Below are 20156 nucleotides of genomic sequence, written 5' to 3' on the forward strand. Positions count from 1 at the left end.
CCTTGCCCTCAGCATCGTCTGGATCACAGAAGTAGAGAAATTTTTGGCCTCTAAAACGGAAGCCTCAAGAGCCATGCCGTCAAAGCCAGCCGAGGTAAATCCGGATATAGGCAGAGACCCTACAATAGCAATTCCGTTCGTAGAGGCAGTGGAAGTGGACTGTCTATGAATTGACATGTCAGATCGGTGAACCAATGTCTCCTGGGCCAGGCAGGAGCTATCAGTATTAACCTGCCGCCTTCCTGCTTGAACTTTCTGACGACCCTTGGAAGGAGGGAAATTGGAGGAAACAGGTATGCCAACCTGAAGTCCCAGATCACCACCAGAGCGTCCATGAAGGCGGCTGAGGGTTCCCTTGTTCTGGACTCGTACCTGGGGTCCTTGTGGTTTTGACGTGACGCCGTGAGGTCTACGTCTGGTAGTCCCTACTTGTCCACCAGGAGTGGAAAGAAGACCGGATGAAGAGCCCATTCTCCGGCGTGTATGTCCTGAAGACTTAGGAAGTTCGCTTTCCAGTTGAGGACTCCTGGGATGAATATTGCAGAGATTGCTGGAAGATGGCATTCTGCCCACCGCAGAATGTTCGCCACTTCCTTCATGGCTGCTGGACTTCGTGTGCCTCCCTGATGGTTGATGTAGGCCACTGCGGTCGCGTTGTCAGACTGAATCTGGACAGGCCTACCTTGAAGGAGGTCCTGCGCCAGAACGAGCGCTCTGTGCACCGCACGAAGCTCCAAAATATTTATCGGTAGGTGACTTTCCTGAGCCATCCACCTTCCCTGAAAGGTGTGATGACCTGTCACCGCTCCACATTCTCGCAGACTTGCATCTGTGGTGAGGAGTACCCAATCTGAGACCCATAATGGGCGACCCCTGTCTAAATTAGTGGTCAGCAGCCACCATGCGAGGGAGAGACGAACCTCTGGTGAGATGCAGATCATCTGAGACCTTATCAGATGATACGGACCATCCCAATGAGATAGAATCCATTGTTGCAGGGACCTGGAGCAGAACTGGGCAATAGCCACCATGTCGAAGGTGGATACCATGGAGCCCAGTCCCCTGCATCGCTAAGTGAACTGACACTTTCTGCTTGCAGAGCACACTGCGCACTCGAGGTTGTAGGGCCGCAATCTTGGCCGCTGATAGAAGAATCCTTTGCCCCAGAGAACCCAGCAGCGCCCCCAAGAACACCATCTGCTGAGTGGGAGAAAGAGAAGACTTTTTCCAATTGATTATCCAGCCGTGCTCTTGTAAACAGACAATGGTTAATTGGAGATGACGTTGTAACACCTCCTGAGATTGTGCCAATGTCAGGAGGTCATCCAAATATGGCAGTATCCTGACTACTTGTCATCTGAGATAAGCCGTCATGACTGCCATTATCTTGGTAAATACCCGAGGGGCTGTAGACAGACCGAAGGGTAGAGCCTGAAATAGGTAATGTTGCTGACCTACAGCAAAACCTCAGAAACCCTTGGTGCGATCATGCAATAGGAACATACAGATACGCATCCTCTATGTCCAGAGAGAACATGAAATCTCCAGGCTCCATCACAGCATAATTGACCGTAGGGTTTCCATACGGAACTTGGGAACATGGATGAATTTGTTGAGAGACTTCAGATTCAGAATAGGGCGATGCGACCCATTTGGTTTCTGGATCAAAAACAAACTTGAATAATAACCCCTTCCCTGTTGCATAATTCCTGACCTCAGGAGGGCAACAATAGCCTCCCGGAAGGTCAAGGCCCTGACCGGGTTCAAAGGAACAGTTGTACCAACCAACCTCTGAGGGAGATGCCGCCGGAACGTAAGGGTTTATCCCTGAGAGACCAAATCTCGAACCCAAGCATCCATAGTTGTCTGATGCCAGGCATGAGAAAACTGTAGAAGTCTGCCTCCAACCCTGAGACCCCCCAGGGGGAGGCCAGCCCCATCAGACAGCGGGCTTACTGTTGCGCATGGAGGCTGGTTCACCAAGATTTCTTGGTCTGCGGTTTCTTGCGGGAATTATCCTGTCTAGACGAAGACTGTCCTTTTGCCCTTCCTTGCGTGCGAAAGGACCAAACAGACGACTGCCTATTCTTAGGGGTAGTCGTAGATGGCAATCCAGCAGCTTTAGATGTTGCCAGAGAAGCCACTATGTCATACAGTTCTGCTCAAAACAGTACTTTCCCAACAAAAGGCAAAGATTCCAGAGCCTTCTTGGACCCTGCATCCGCCTTCCAGGTTATTAGCTAAAGGGTTCTCGGAGCTGCAACTGAAGTTGCCGACACCCTAGAAGCCAAGATACCTGCATCATTAACCGCTTCCCCAACATACATGCCTCTCGCATCTGACAGAGATAAGACAGCTGTTCTCTGGTAGCAATAGGCATGCTATCTTCAAGAGATTTCGTCCACTCTTCCATAGTCTTGGCTACCCAGGCCACAACCATAGCTGGTCTGGTTAATAGCTCCAGATAATGAAACCACTGTTTTCAAATAATTATCTGTAACTTCCTTTAGTGAGGATGCGGAAGGAAAGTGTAATGTAGAGCTCCTAATCAATCTAGTTACATATGCATGTACTGTTGGAGGAACTTCCCATTTGTTACATTCACCAAGTGAAAATGGGTATTTTCCTTGTAACATGGAAATGTTTTTTTGGTGTACCTCATGCTTCAAACATGAGATTCGTCAGGGAAATAATCCTCAGCCACCTTCTGACGCCTAAAGACCAGAGTCTTAGATCTCGGCGGAACCTCCTCTTCCTCTATAGTTAGGACAGCTCTAACCCCTCTCAGCAGAGAGAGAACATCCACACAGGATTGATGGTCTTCCTCAATTGAATAAGAACCAGAACTCTGAGTATCAGAGTGCGATGAGGAGGCAGAGGCAGAATACTGAGGTAACGTTTGAAGGGAAACTCTCTTATGCCCCTGCTTTACCGCCACTGGTCTATTTGCCTGCATTACCTGCTGAGAGGCTATAGACGGCAGCATACTCTGGCTAGAGTGAGAAAAAGAATCAAACCAAAAGGGATTCATGGGGGACATATACATAGAAGGATGCAAATGCTGGGGATACCCCATAGTAGGCGGCAGTACCGTAGCAGGAGCTTATGACGCTGCAGCCCTGTCCACTAAATGTGACAACACCTGAGACCACCCAGGGTGGTTCTTGTGCCGATGCAGGTGTACCCGATAGGAAAGGTGGCTGTTTACAACAGACACTACACAAGCCATCTTGCACAAAATCCTGCTCTGACAGGCCTGCCAAACAGGATTTACATGACATCATTGTCGGAGGCTCATCCTTCTCCCCTTTACCTTTAGACATAGCAATGTATAACAGGTATAAGGTATAAATGCAATGTGACCCTCTTCACATTTGTGAAAAGCCAATGAAAAACCCCACAAACCTTTTCAGAGGGATGAGGAGAAACACAGTGATCGATATATCTGACAGTTTGGAAAACAAAAAGGCAGTATAAACACAGCAGCTAGCATTAAGGTCACATACAATGCATATTTAATTATATCTATATATATATATATATATATATATATATATATATATCTATATCTATACACACATATACATATACACACACATTCAAATGCTAATGGACTCTAAATCAACTGACCAGCGCCACAGGGGTATTGGTAGGATATAGAGTGCTACAGTGCATCCGGAAAGTATTCACAACCCTTCACTTTTTCCATATTTTGTTATGTTACAGCCTTATTTCAAAATGGAATACATTCATTTTTGTCCTCAAAATTCTACACACAATACCCCATAAGGACAAAGATTAAAAAAGTTTTTTTTGGAGATTTTTGCACATTTAATAAAAAACAAACAAAAAAAAACACTAAGAAATCACATGTACATAAGTATTCACAGCCTTTGCCATGAAGCTCCAAATTGAGCTCAGGTGCATCCTGTTTCCACTGATCATCCTTGAGATGTTCCTACAGCTTAATTGGCGTCTACCTATGGTTAATTCAGTTGTTTGAACATGATTTTGAAAGGCATACACCTGTCTATATAAGGTCCCACACTTGACAGTGCATGTCAGAGCACAAACCAAGCATGAAGTCCAAGGAATTGTCTGTAGACCTCCGAGACAGGATTGTCTCGAGGCACAAATCTGGGGAAGGGTACAGAAAAATATCTGCTGCTTTGAAGGTCCCAATGAGCACAGTGGCCTCCATCATCTGTAAATGGAAGAAGTCCAGAACCACCAGGACTCTTTCTAGAGTTGGCCGGCCGTCCAAACTGAGCGATCGTGGGAGCAGTGCCCTAATCAGAGAGGTGACCAAGAACCTGATGGTCACTCTGTCAGAGCTACAGCATTCCTCTGTGGAGAGAGGAGAACCTTTAAGAAGGACAACCATCTCTGCAGCAATCCACCAATCAGGCCTGTTTGGTAGAGTGGCCAGACGGAAGCCACTCCTTATTAAAAAGCACATGGCAGCCCGCCTGGAGTTTGCCAAAATGCACCTGAAGGACTCTCAAACCATGAGAAACAAAATTCTCTGGTCTGATGATACAAAGATTGAACTCTTTGGCATCAATGGCAGGCGTTATGTTTGGAGGAAACCAGGCACCGCTCATCAACAGGCCAATACCATCCCTACAATAAAGCATGGTGGTGGCAGCATCATGCAGTGGGGATGTTTTTCAGCGGCAGGAAGTAGGAGACTAGTCAGGATAGAGGGAAACATGAATGCAGCAATGTACAGACACGTAATGGTTGAAAACCTGCTCCAGAGTGCTCTTGACCTCAGACTGGGGCATCTTTCAGCAGGACAACGACCCTAAGCACACAGTCAAGATATCAAAGGAGTGGCTTCAGGACAACTCTGTAAATGTCCTTGAGTGGCCCAGCCAGAGCCCAGACTTGAATCTGATAGAACATCTCTGGAGAGATCTGAAAATGGCTGTGCACTGACGCTTCCCATCCAACCTGATGGAGCTTGAGGAATGGGCGATACTGGCCAAAGATACTGTAGGTGTGCCAAGCTTGTGGCATCATATTCAAAAAGACTTGAGGCTGTAATTGCTGCCAAAGGTGCATCAACAAAGTATTGAGCAAAGGATTTGAATACTTATGTACATGTGATGTCTTAGTTTAGTTTTTTTTTTTATTAAATTTGCAAAAATATGAAAAATAAACTTTTTACACGTGGTCATTATGGGGTATTGTGTGTAGAATTCTGAGGACAAAAATAAATTTATTCCATTTTGGAATAAGGCTATAACATAACAAAATGTGGAAAAAGTGAAGCGCTGTGAATATTTTCCGGATGCACTGTATATACCTGACCCAGAGAGGTATATAGGGAGAAAGACCAAACCTCAGACAAGCAGCTTCCAGCAGTGTACCCAACGCGGACTGTGAGCGTCTCACACACGGGGGGGGTCAGAAGTAGCAAACCAGACAGGGGAATCCACACCGGAAGTTGCGTCTGTGTTGGGGGTGGAGCGGCCGAGGGAGCACCTATCTCCCAATAACTGCGATTTTGATGGTATGGTACGCTGTCCTCACAGTAGCATGCGCTTACTAGAGCGTCTACTACCCGTCCCCGGCGACAGACGATATGGCCCCGGTTGCCTTAGTGAGGACATGCTGACGAGTCCGTCACCCGCAGCAGCATCCGATGCATCTCCTACACCAGAGACCTGGACTGCAGCACAGAATTCCCCGCAACAAGGAATCGCCTTTCCTTACCATCTCCGTGAATCCGATCGCAGTCCGGACCCCAGCGATGCCGCTAGCTAGGCCACGCTGTGGTCCACCGAAATCCCCAGGGCATATAGCAAACCTGGCATTTCGAAATCGGCGGAGGTAGGAGTCGCAGTATATGCGTCATATTCTGCACCTAGTACCGCTAAACTCATGTTTCCAAAACAAAGGTAAATAAAAAAAAAAAAAGAAAAAGCCTGGGACTGCCTAAGCAGTCCCGCTGTTATAACCGAGGTGTCTGGATATTTGCCGCACACCAAACAAAAAAAAATGAATGCCTGTGGCTGGGGGTGGGGTATATAGGAAGGAGGCCCTATGCATGCTGGGAGCATGAAAGCTGTAAGCTGTTTGGTGCAATGGATCACTCCAACTACATACCCCAAGGTAGTTCCTGTGGACCCTATGTACCCTGAAGAAAGTATTCCTTTTGCAGTACAGATGTGCTGTAAAAAATCTAGCCTCAATACGCCAAGCATCGCGACTTACCTGGCGTGAGCTTCTAGGTCCTGTGCTACTCTGCTACCATTGGGCTTCTTTTTTTGCCGAAAATGCATCTAAGTTGCAATGTGATGTGACTAGGATGCTCCAACAGATTGTTCTGATTAATTTTATATGTGACACTAGTGTATCTGTGTGCACTGGAGTCTATATATGAACTACAATGGAACTTCGAATGAAAAGAGCTGCAGCCACTACATTGTAGCACTTTGTTTATAGATTCAGAGACTCAGCCACACAAATATATACAAGTGCTGCATATCAAATTAATCAGCACAGTTTGCTGGTGCATCCTAGTCGCATCACATTGTGACTTAAAAGCATTTTCGGCAAAAAAGACACCCAGCGCTAGAACCGTATGACGGGATCTGAGGACTTTTTAGCGCGCACACAACAAAGATGTATAAGTACACATCTGTATCATCAAGTAATTGGAGTGTGTCATCAGACTGTTACTTAGCAAGAGTGTAGGCCACTTTAGTAGTAGAGGATGGCAATAGGAAGTATAAGACATAACAGACCCTCTAATTACAGACTTAAGGTGCATACACACTAGACGATATGCTCCCTGAGCGATATCGTCTAGTGTGTCCCCGGCAGGCTGTGCTCAATGTCGTTTATGACATTGAGCACAGCCGCTGAACGATATCATTAACGATATCGTTCAGCGCCGGGCTCTCTCCCCCATTTCCTGACATGCAGCAACCTGACGAGATCGTCAGGTTGGCCTGCATGTCAGCCCGATGAACGATGATGACGAACGACCCGCGGGAACGCGCGTCGTCATCGTTCATCTTTTTGGGTTTAAAAATGGACGATAAAGTGGACGACTGAACGATAACGATATCGTTATCGTTCAGTCGTCCACTTTAATCGCCCAGTGTGTACGCACCATTAGTGGTTTGCCAAATAAGGCATCATTAGCCTCAAGCTGCAAAGTATTGTGTTTTGTATTCTACCCAGAATGATTCAAGTGTACTAAGAACTTTCAATTAATTTAACAAAAAAAAAGGAAATCTCCACTGTCTGTAATTCTCCCTATCCATCGTAGCTGCCATGGTGAACCATATCATAGCATGGTGTGACAAACCTACTAGGTTCAATCTCCGTTGCTGTAACCCTGGAAACAAGGCATCCAAGGTTAAAAGGTAGTCTATCTATGGGCGGAATTCAATTGATTTCGCGGCCCGCATCTCCCGTCTAAAGTGACAGGAGATCGCGGGCCACTATTCAATTGTGCCAGCGTTTCACGCTGATCACACCAAAAGTGGTCGGGTTTAGCCGCGTAAAACGGCTAACCCCGACCAAAGTGCTGGGCGCGGTCGGGTTTAGCCGCGTAAAACGGCTAACCCCGACCAAAGTGATGTTTGGGCGCCCAAACATGTCACTTTTCGCACATTTCAGCTCTCATCCCCCAGGGGCTGCGAGCTGAAATGTAGCGCTTGGCAGCTGATCGCGCCCGACAGGAGCAAGAATAGAATAGCTCCGTTGGGCGCGATAGGGGATGAAAAGAATTGAATTCCGCCCTATATTACAGACAAAGTACCATAGGAATTGGAAAGACAAGTAAATTCCATGTCTGTCAGATGTCTTGCCCTCCATATATCTATAGTTTGTAGCGGTTTATTAAACCAAGTAATTCCATATTTTGGCAGGGAAGCCTTTGCAGTGGGTGCAACATTTCTATCCATACATTTGGATGAAATCAAGATAAAATATCCACCAATGATGACTGTATATGTGGAAAAGAGTCTGAACACTGATAATAAATGCTACAAAAATTATTTGCTATAAGAGTTTGGGGCATAAATATTGCATAGGACATGGACATGATCAAGAGACATATCTGCAACAACAAATCTGCCCTAAGAGTCAACAATTGTGGAATGTGTTATTATTTGTAATTGCTTTTTCGCTAAAATTACGACACCTATAGCCTTTGAAGTGTAAGGGAAGGATGCAATAACCACCCTGTTAAGTGAATTTAGTTTGCAACTTCAGGGGGTAGTAGATGAGTTTTCTGAAGGTACACTAGGTCTAAATGCAATTTATTTAAATATAATACCATTTTTTTCATTTCATGGGGGAGTTAATTCCCCCCACATTCCATGAACCTATTTTAAGATCTGCCATAATTCACATCTAGAGAGAAATTTTGAAGTTCAAGGTTCCCTTCATGATAGTCAACTTCACAGAGTTGGTGCATGCCAAGCCCTTTCCTAAAACTCAAGTTTTGGGTGCTGCTAATATTGTTCCTACTTTTATGCAGAGAAGGACGGTGGATGTTGGAGTTCATTATGATGGAGCAGATCCTGGAGCAAGCCCCAAGCATTGCTATAAAACTATATTATACATTTATCTAGCTTAAAATGTATAAATCATGTCTGTTACATTCCTACGTGTTTAAATAGTCTGAATCTGTTATCTGCTCTCCTCGCCTCTACCAGGTGGTCCTTGTAAATAATCTAATCATGGTACGACAGTGTGAAAGAACTGAACATCCATTGAAGAGAGGACTGAATCATTAAGTGTTATAATAGTGCCTATTAATTAATTTCTTTATTAACAGAGCTCCACTAAAGAGCTGTGATTAGCTTGTAGCAATTGCCTGTGAACACTGCAGTGGGATCAGGTAACAGAAGTGTACCCTACCTGAGGTGCATGGTTCTCATCTATTCTTATTTGCCATATGGATAAGGGGAATGTTACATTAAGGAGAGGTTGTCCAAAAGTGCTGGCTTCTGACTTGAAGTGAGGCAGAAGTAAATTAGCATGCCTAATGCTGGGCATACACTACAATTATCTGTCAGATATCTGTCCAATCTGGCTGGTTGAACTGAAAACCTGGTAATGTATGGGAGCAAATGACACTTGATCATATGGTCTTAAACACTGGAAAACGGACAAAAAAACAATTGTTCAAATTTGCAAAATTCCTGTGTTTTAACCAATTTGTCTGATGTGTTCTATTCGCATGGCTTTGCGAATAGGATGCATATCAAGGGAAAAAGTTGTACGAAAAGACGCTCGGCGCTGAGTCACACGGCGCTCATACGTTATGTGTAACGCAACTTGTAGCGCACGGAGGATAGATGTATGTGGACACATCTGTACGCGGTGACATCTGTCGTACAGCTGAAAATTATGCATATTGCAATATGATGCACATGCGTACTAAAGAGAAATGCAACTTGTGGCAAAAAAAGCTGCAAATTGCTTTTACATCTCACTTTGAATAATGGCATAAGTGCATCCAATAGGTACCTGTTAAAAAATAAGAGCTATGGTAGACTTACCTTTGTTAACTCTTTTTCTTCGAGGTCCATAGGGTCCACAGGAACTACCTTGGGGTATGTGGTTGGAGTGATCCAGGCACCAAACAGTCAAAAAGCTTTCAGCTCCCAGAATGCCCTAGTACTCCTCCACATATACCTTGCCCCCAGCCACAGGCATTCAGTTTGTAAAACAAGCCCAAGGCAGAGAATGAAAGTGGAGAAGGAAGTACAATTTACACTAGAAATACTCTCACAAAGATGAGGGAATCAGTGACAAGAAGGAACAGATCTCAACTGAAGTCAGGTGCGTCAGGGTGGGTGCCCTGTGGACCCTATGGACCTTGAAGAAAGAGTTAAAGGTAAGTCTACCATAACTTATTTTCTTCTTCAAGTTCCATAGGGTCCACAGGAACTACCTTGGGGATGTCCTAAGGCAGTTCCCTTAAGAGTGGGGACGCTCCTGAGCAGAGAGGAGAATCCGACCGCCCAAAGGAAGCATCCTGAGAGGCAAAAGTATCAGATGCATAAAATTTTATGAAAGCGTGGATAGAAGACCAAGTGGCTGCCTTGAACAATTGTTCAGCAGAGGCGCCATGTCTAAAAGCTCACTATAGTCCCATAGACCGAGTCGAATGTGCTGTCACCATGTTTGGAACAGGGAGAATAGCCTGTGTATAAACCTGAGACATAGTCATACGCAGCCACCGAGCCAGAGTCTGCTTGTTAGCTGGCCAGCCTTGCTTGTGAAAATCATACAGTACAAACAGCACATCTGATGTCCTGATGGAGTTGGTACGGTCCACGTATACACGAAAGGCTCAAACCACATCCAGGGAAGCTTCACCTATGGAAAGGTCTAAAGACTGAAAGGCTGGAACTACAATTTCCTCATTCAAATGAAAACGGGATACTACTTTTGGAAGGTAACCTGCCCGTGTACAAAGGATAGCTCTATCCTGGTGAAAAATCAAAAATGGCGAGCGACAAGAAACCATTTCCAAATCAGAGACTCTGCGAGCTGAGGAGATAGCAAGGAGAAAAAGTGTCTTCGCTGTCAACCACTTATGGTCCACTGTGTCCAAGGGTTCAAAGGGAGGAGCCTGTAGAGCCCTGAGAACCAAGGATAAATCCCACAGTGCCACCAGAGGGAAAAAAGGTGGTTGAAGGTGGAGTACACCCTGCAAAAACGTTCTAATATCGTCTAATAAAACATCAGAGGAGCGATTCTATGCTGAAATCAAACTGACAGTGCAGAAACTTGAACTCTCAAGGTAGTCAAGCGGAGACAGAGGTCTAATCCATCCTGGAGAAAAGCAAGAACTCGGGAGACCCTGAAAACTTTAGAATCATACTCTCTGTGGGAACACCATTGAAAAAAGGAATGCCAAATCCTGTAATAGATGCGGGCAGAGGAAAGCTTTCTTAATCACAGAACTAGTGATACCTTTGGCTCATAAGAAGGAAGACTCAAGAGCCATGCTATCAAAGACAGACGAGGTAGGTCCGGATGTAGGGAGGGACCCTGCGCTAACAGATCCAGCCAGGAAGTGGAGTGTCTTTGGAGAGACACGTTAGATCGGTGAGCCAATGGTGCCTGGGCCAAGCAGGAGCTATTAGTATCGCCATGCCACCACCTTCTTGCTTTAATTTTCTGAGGGTCCTTGGAAGGAGGGAGATTGGAGGAAATGGATATGGTAACCTGAAATCCCACCTCACTGCCAGAGTGTCCACGAAGGCGGCTGAGGGTTCTCTGGTCCTTGACCCATACCTGGGGACCTTGTGGTTGTGACATGAGGCCATTAGGTCTATGTCTGGCAATCCCCATTTGTCCACCAGGAGCTGAAAGACATGCGGATGGAGAGCCCATTCTCCGGTGTGCAATGTCCTGACGACTTAGGAAGTCCGCTTCCCATTTGAGGACTCCGGGGATGAATACTGCAGAGATTGCTGGAAGATGACGTTCTGCCCAAACCAGAATGTTCGCCACTTCCTTCATGGCTGCCAGACTTCGTGTGCCTCCCTGATGATTGATATAGGCCACTGTGGTTGCGTTGTCGGACTGAATCTGTAACGGCCTGCCCTGAAGGAGGTCCTGTGCCAGAATGAGCGCTCTGTATACCGCATGAACATGACTATGGGCAGGTGACTTTCCTGGGTTGTCCATCTTCCCTGAAAGGTATGATTACCTGTCACCGCGCCCCATCCTTGAAGACTGGCTTCTGTGGTGAGGAGGACCCATTTAGGGATCCATAAGGGACGACCCTTGTCCAGATGAGCCGTCCGTAGCCATCATGAAAGGGAGAGCCGAACCTCTGGTAACATGAGGATAGTTGGAGACCTTATCAGATGATACTGAGCATCCCAATGAGACAGAATTCAACGTTGCAAGGGCCTGGAATGAAACTGGGCATATTCCACCATGTCAAAGGTGAATACCATGGACCCCAGGACCTGCATTGCTGAGTGAACTGATACTCTTCAATTGTGGAGCAATATGCGCAGTCGAGATTGTAGAGCAGAAATCTTGTCCACTGGCAGAAAGATCCTTTGTGCCAGGCAATCCAGTAGTGCTCCCAGATGTACCATCTGCTGTGTTGGAGAGAGGGAAGACTTTTTCCAATTGATTATCCAGCCGTGCTCCAGTAGACAGGCAATGGTCAGCTGGAGATGATGTTGTAAAACCTCTGGAGACTGTGCCACTATCAGGAGATCATCCAAGTATGGCAGTATACCAACTCCTTGACATCTGAGATGAGCCGTCATGACTGCCATTATTTTGGTAAAAACCTGAGGGGCTATGGACAGACCAAAGGTTGGAGCCGGAAACTGGTAATGTTGCTGAAGAACAGCAAATCTTAGAAACCTTTGATGAGATATGCATCCTGTATGTCCAGAGAAGCCATGAAATCCCCAGGCTCCATTGCCAGCATAATGGACCGTAGGGTCTCCATACAGAACTTGGGCACATGGATGAACCTGCTGAGAGATTGCAGATTCAGAATACGGTGATGAGACCCATTTGGTTTCTGAATCAAAAACAAATTTGAATAATAACCCCTTCCTTGTAGGGCCAAAGGAACAGGGATTATCACGCATGAATGGCTTCCTGGAGAGCCAGGGCCTTGATAGGGTCTGATGGAGGAGTTGTACAAAAGAACTTCTGAGGAGGACGCCTCAGGAAGGTGAGGACATATCCTTGAGACCACTTCTCGAACCTAGGCATCCGTTGTTGTTTGATGCCAGGCGTAAAAAAACTGAAGACGGCCTCCCACCTTGAGATCTCTCTAAGGCAGAGAATTTGTCGCCCGGCTTGGAAGCTGGACGTCTGACTGGCCATGATTTCTTGGATTGTGGCTTGGTATTCCTGCGGGAACTAGCCTGTCTGGAAAAAGACGGTCCCTTTGCTTTTCCTTGAGGGCGAAAGGACCGAAACGAAGGCTCCCTATACATAGAGGTAGCTGTTGATGGGAAACAGGCAGATTTTGAGGCTGCCACTGTAGCAACTATCTTACCCTATTCTGGTCCAAGACGTAAATTTCCAGCAAAAGGCAGGGATTTGAGAGCTTTCTTGGATCCCGCATCTGCCTTCCAGGATTTAACCAAAGGGCTCTACGAGCAACAACCGAAGTTGCTGATGCCCTAGAAGGCAGAAGTCCTGCATCTACAGCTGCTTCTCCCACATAAGATTCCACTTCTCGTATATGGGAGAGATAAGTCAGTTGTTCTCTGGTAGCATCTGGTACAATGTCTTCCATTGCCGCAGTCCATTCTTCTATGGCCTAGGATACCCAGTCTACGGCCATAGCCGGCTGGGTAACAGCTCCAGATAATGAAAAAAACGATTTAAGACATGTTTCAAGTTTTCTATCGGTGGCATCCTTAAGGAAGGATGCGGACGGTATGTAGATATCTTGACTAATTGTGACACATGAGCATCCACAGTAGACATCCCACTTAGCACATTCGCCAGAAGAGAATGGGTATAAAGAAGCTAATCTCTTTGTAGCATGGAACCGTTTATCTGGAGTACTCCATGCTTCGGACATGAGATCAGTAAGCTGCTCAGACTGAGGAAAGTGATCCTTTACCACATTCTGATGTTTAAACAGCGGAGTTTTAGACTAAGGCTTAACCTCCTCATCCTCTATATTAAGGACGGATCTAACCGCTCCCACCAGAGGGGAGATCCACAGAGGTACCATATGTGCATCATCAAAATCATCTGATGATGCTTCAGAACCCAAAGGCTGAGCAGATTAATAGGATGACCTCTATCGCACCTGAATCTTAGCGGTAACCAGTCTATTCGCTTGCACCATTTGGTGAAAAGCGATAGCCGGTTGAACCATACTCTGTCTTGAGTGAGCATAGGCATCCATCCAGGAAGGATGCATGGGAGTATATACATACACATATAGCAGGTTGTAATTGCTCTGAGTAATCAATAGTGGGAGGCAGTACAAGAGCCACAATACGGTCTACTAACTGCGTCATAACCTGCGACAAAGAGGACACCCAGGGTGGCTCTCGTACAGGAGTTGGTGTACTAGAATGGAGAGATGGCTCTTTATAACAGACAGCGCACAAACCATCCTGTATGAAATCCTGAGAGACAAGCCCGCCAAACAGAATTTACATGAAACCAGCACAGGGGTCTCAACCTCCGGTTTCCCTTTACCTTTTGACATATCAAGGATAAAGGCAACAATGTAATGTGACAGCCTTCACAAACAAGTAAATAAGAAAGTATAAAGGAAAGCCCCCACACCTGTAACAGAGGGATGAGGAGAAAAAACAGTGATAGTTATAACTGACAGAATTAAAAGGCAATATCAACACAGCAGCTAGCAAAAGTCACATACAATGTATATGCAATTTAGTTGCAATGGGCTAAGAATCAACTAGTCAAATAATGAGGCTCGGTAGGATATAGAGCACTATATACCTGACCCAGGGGAGAGGTATACAGGGAGACTGACCCAAAACCTCCTGAGACCAAACAGCTTCAGCAGAGCACAGATAGTGGACTGTGAGTGTCTCATATGCACGAGGAGGGTATGAGGAGCGACCCAGACGCGGGAAAACCTTTGATGGATCTGCGTCTGGGTCGGGGGTAGCTGCCGGGGGAGAGCCTACCTCCCCTAAGCTGCATTAACTGGCCGGGTACGCTGGCCTCATGGCAGCAGATGGGGTCTATTGCTGATCCCCGGCATCAAACAATAAGGCCCCGGTGGTCTAGTGGGGGAGCGGACGGCCCTGGGCCCTTCTGCAGCGGCTTCCGGGGCGTCTCCAGTGCCGGAAGCAAGGACTGCTGCGCACAATTCCCCGTAGAAATCGCCTTACCAGACCTCTCCGTGCATCCGGTTGCAGCCCTGGACCACCGCATCGCCGCTAGCAAGCTCTGCTGTGACCCGCAGAAATCACCAGACACGTTACTGGTGTTGCGGCACTGGCAGAGGTAGAATGAGTCGCCGTGCAAGCGTCTTATTAAGACACTTAGCACTGCTAAGTAGGATTAAAGCTTGGGACTTCCTGAGCAGTCCCTCTGTTATAAAGGTGCGTCTGAATCCTGCCACACCAAACGAAAAACTGAATGCCTGTGTCTGGGGGCAGGGTATATGTGGAGGACGACCAGGGCATTCTGGGAGCTGAAAGCTTTTTGAATGGTTGGTGCCTGGATCACTCCAACCACATACCCCAAGGTAGTTCCTGTGGACCCTATGGAACCTGAAGAAGAAAGGGTGGAATCACCAAGCCTCACTTTAATACTTACTTTGGCTGCCCAGACTGAGCAGCAGATGGCATATGTGGCCGAACAGGGTGTCCCAGTGTTGCATGTTCGATTAGGAGGTGCTCACATCTTGAGAAACCCTCATAGATCAGGTACACCACTTTGATGTGGAGTTCACTGGCAATTTGTGACAAATATTGGAATAATGTCCGGTGCTAAGCAATATGCTGAATCTTCAGAGGACCGGGTCTATGCCGTCCTCTGTATTTACCTAGTCAACACCAATGCAACTTAGGCCCATCATCAGAAAGAATGAAATCTCTGTTAATACTTAAATATTATTCCATTAATAAAGGACCTCTATGGGTGCCCTCATGTACATTTTTATGGGGGGGGGGGGGGATTGCTCAGTGGCAAACTATCAATAAGGAATGCATCCACAGGAACGAGGCAGGTCAAACGCAGTCCAAACATTTGATACAGGTGATGTTGGGGAAGCAACCATGCTGCCCTCCTCAACATTGTGTCCTGAGCGGCAGTTCCGGTAGCACCGCCTTTGATATTCTGTCCAATTATACAACGCATATTATGTTTCCCTATAATAGAGGCCACTCAGTATTCTCTATTCAGTCTTTCAATAGACCACAACTTAAAGCTACATAGGCAACAATATTGAGAGGAGGGATACCTGCAAGTTAACAATCTCTTTAACATACTAGAAATTATGCTTCCTAATTGCATATAAAGATGTGTCACAGAATTCTCACCTTGGATAAGAGAAGCTATCTGTTGGCTCTTCTGTGAAGGTAACTCCTGTACAATGTCCAGCGCTGTCATTCCTTTGTTGTCTGTGATGCTGACATCAATGCCTGTAATGAGGAATGTGAACACGTAAACAGCAAGCCCCTACACATCTAACCTTGCATTCTTTAAATTGTAGACACATATGTACAATGGAATCCTCAAGAATAAGTGAAATAAATAAAAATGAGCATAAACAAAAGAACAGTTTGTCAACTGACGAAATAAACCTGTACTTAACTAATCAGCTACCAATGGCAAAACCTGCAGTACCCCTTCTCCGGAATGCACCGTTTGAAAACCTGCATTTAAAGAAGTCAATGTGGAACGGATGATAATAAATCACCATTAAAGTTTGTGGACACTCTCAAAGGTGCTACTACTTCTGAAAATGAGAGCCGGAGGTCAGAAACAATTTTATTTGCTTACCTGCCCTCGACTTCTACATACTGTATTGAAACAGAGAACAAGGTATTGTAAAAATTTATTAATTGGTCTAGTCATGATACAAAATATAAGATAATATACAGCACCACAAACATAAAATGTCAAGCAGCTCTACCTAAAAAAAACACTACATACTGTAAAATTTTAGAAATAACAAGGTACTGTAGTGTGCACTATGGACGTATGTAGTTTCTACACATACAAGAGGGATTGAGTGCTATGAGATAATTTCTGGAAAATCTGGATACTCCTTTGGGACTGGATTTAGGTCTTTTTTTTTTTTAAAGTTATTACAACTAACATTAACACACAACTACTTCATGTTTGATGGAAGCTATTATCTATAAGTATCCGGATGCACAATAGGGTCAAAAGTGGCCCCAAACTATGCAAATGTCTATGTTTGAACAGAAGAAAAATGTATTCTTCCAATTTCAAATTATTTCCTAACACCTTGTTCTATACACACGCTACATTGACAAACCACTTCATTCTATGGGATGGAGGCAAAGTAATTTTTAACAATTGGATGGAATATATAAAGACATGGCCTACTCCTACCAAATTTATATTCCAATGTAGAAATCAAGAATCTTTTCTTGATGTCAAAATTTGCCTTAAAGATGTTTTAAGCACATCAACCATCTACAAAAACATGGATAGAAATACCCTCTTAGAATACAGTAGTCTTCATCTCCCTGCTCTTATAAAAGCCCTTCCATTATCTCAAATGCTCAGAGTAACACGAATTACAAGTATTCTGAAGGATCTGTCAACACAGTTAGATACTGTTATTGAAAAATTTAAGTCCAGGGTTCATGACCAGCAACATCCCTCTGAATACGAAAAGCAGGGTATTATCACTAAAGAGGGACGATCTCCTCCACCCGAAGGTTAAAAGCACAGCAGATAATCGATTTACTTGGACTACTAACCACACCACAGCTAGCCCATTCCCAGAGCCATGCAAGCACTATGGCCAGTAGTGACCAGCGATGCCGATTTGTCTTGCTTCAAAAACACAATCCCTATGACAAGTTACAAACGAGGGAGAAATCTCAGGGATCACCTGGTTAGAATGGACATTACAGAATATTCATCTAAAACCTCTTTATTGGGCTCGCCTAAAAAAAACGGGATGCTATAAATGCCCCTCTTGTGTCACCTGTGGCTATCTATAAGGGGAACATACAGTACATTTAAGCATCCCCATACAGGTAAAACGTATGACATAAGACATGTCCTCAATTGCAGTTCACGGTTCATCACTTACATAATAAATATGCCCATGTGGCCTATATTATATAGGTATGACAACCAAGATGTTCTAAGAACGGATGGCGCTTTGCCATCCGGACAGCCTTAAGTGGCAAATACATGGACCAGCCAGTAGCCAGGCACTTTAAGGTCAAGGGTCATTCACTAGCCTTGCTACAATAGAAAATGTCCCTCCTTCGCCATTGGGTAATCGCATGGCAGCACAAACTAAATTGGAATCGCAATGACTATATAGACCAGTGATTCCCAACCTCGGTCCTCAAGGCACACTAACAGTCCTGGTTTTAGTTATATCCATGATTGTACACAGATGGTTATATCAAAATAACTGAGGTACTAATTAAATCACTTGTGCTCAAGTATGGCTATCCTTAAAACCTGGACCGTTAGTGTGCCTTGAGGACCGTGGTTGGGAAACCCTGATATAGACAATACAGTTCCTCCTATGGACCTTAATGAGAAGATCTCCTGGAATGTATTTTAACCTTCTTATGAAGTTTTTGCTTACAAGTTTAATTGTATTAAAAAAGACACAAGATTACAGCTTGGGACTTTCATCTTTAACAAATATATGAACAATATGTCCTTTTATTGATGACAGTAGATGGGAAGATTATTATTGCATACAGTATATTAGTATTTATAAACTCTCACTGACTTTTAATGTTTTTCTACATATTATGTTTTTATGCTTGTGCAGTCTTTCCTTTCATGGTCACTTTAGAAATTTTCTATTCCCATTCTTGTCCCCAGCATCCGAGACCTGCAGCATCGGGAGCAGCAATGTTGCAAGGATGTCATGACTACCAGTAAGCGGCTCCAGTCTGCGTGTAATCAGTGTGGGACTCCAGAACTTTACATACGAGGTGATAAACAGTGATTTCCGGTGCACAATGGTGGGGACATAAGGTAAGTCTCTGGTTTACTTAATTATTCTCATCCTGAAGATGCTTATTGTAGCGCATAACCGTTGATGCAATGATGTTACTTTAATAGAGCATCTGTAAAAATCTTTGAATGCAGTCTGAGATTAGCTTTTTTAGGTTTACGCATCCATTAGCCTTCCTGTGTACTTTTAATAGAGAATATATATATATATATATATATATATATATATATATATACATATGCACACACACATATACACATACACAAGTATAAAAACCTAGTTAATTTTTATTCTATGGCAGACACTGGATCATGGGTTGTCCCGCAGCTGTCTCTTGAAATTGCATCTTCCAACCAATACTGGCATCATTGAACAAGCACAAAATAAAATTTTAAATTTTGTAAATGTATGCAAAAAGGACCATGTAGCTACTTAACTGTCTCACTGATGTGGTAAAACGGTCCTTAAGTTAGATCAGTGGTTCTCAGCTCCAGTCCTCAAGTACAGGTCATGTTTTGTGAATTTCTTCAATGATGCACACGTGAGTTCATCTATTTTGCTGGGCCAGTAATTATCCCGCTTGCTTCCACAGACAGAAATCCTCAAAACATGACCCGTTTGGAAAACTTGAGAGTTAGGTTTGAGAACCTCTGAGTTAGTGGATCCTTCCATAGAAAATACCACACCAGACTCCTCACAATCCTAAGAATATGATAATAGAAATGGCTAAAGCAGCGCTAGGTAATATTTAAATGTCACAATTTATTAACACACAACAATCAATAAAACAATTTCTCCTTTCAATATTGAGTGTACAGATGAATATAGGCATGTAAAATAATCAAATGTGCACATGCATGTCTAAATTGAAGCGCTCATAAAAAGGGGGGGCAGGCACCCTAGGTAGGCACAATCAAGGCTTGTAGGGCACCAAATTTCAGTTCAGTAAAGTGCTCCAGTTAGAGAAATAAACTTTACCGGCTTGGGATTTATTCCAGTGATACCTTTGGTTAGCGATGGTCTTTGTTATAAAAGGTCCCAAGCGCAAGATAGTACTCCTAGTGTAACGCTGTTACTGGTCTCAAAATGCTGGGCAATTCCAATCATGGACAAAATTCCAATAGAAGAGAAAAAAAAGGTGCTCTTGGATAAAATGCAAAGTGCCTGGTTGGGGTGCAACACCAAAGCATTTCACTGCCTATTGGCAGCTATTTCAAGGGTAATCCTAAGAATATCTGGGTACCACAACCATTTTGACCAGACCAGTGCCAATGACATCACTTGGAGAAATTCAAGTTTTATCTTTTTGAAAACATGCAGTAGCAGCAGCATTGGCAGGAACAGATTAGATGAAATTCCAATGGACTATCATGCCCTCTACAAGTAATGAATATGGATCCTTGGACCTTCAGCAAAATTAATCATTTTTGTGGTATATTCAAGAAACGATCATATCTTCTTCTAGCTGACCTTATCTGTCCACAATCTGCTGAAAGATGTC

At 44.6% G+C, this 20156-nt stretch overlaps 1 protein-coding gene across 1 annotated transcript in view; it reads right to left on the reverse strand.

Annotated features, from left to right (window-relative positions):
- Nucleotides 1-20156, reverse strand: part of LOC148454242 (ankyrin repeat and SAM domain-containing protein 1A-like) — a 109118-nt gene that overhangs the window by 81620 nt on the left and 7342 nt on the right. Inside the window, exon 3 of the mRNA XM_088461158.1 lies at nucleotides 16008-16109. Coding sequence (XP_088317284.1) covers nucleotides 16008-16109 — 102 coding nt within the window. The remainder of the gene's footprint in view (nucleotides 1-16007; nucleotides 16110-20156) is intronic.

This window comes from Taudactylus pleione, unplaced genomic scaffold (genome assembly GCF_031769625.1).
Source record: "Taudactylus pleione unplaced genomic scaffold, aTauple2 ptg001021l, whole genome shotgun sequence".
Lineage (NCBI taxonomy): Eukaryota > Metazoa > Chordata > Amphibia > Anura > Myobatrachidae > Taudactylus > Taudactylus pleione.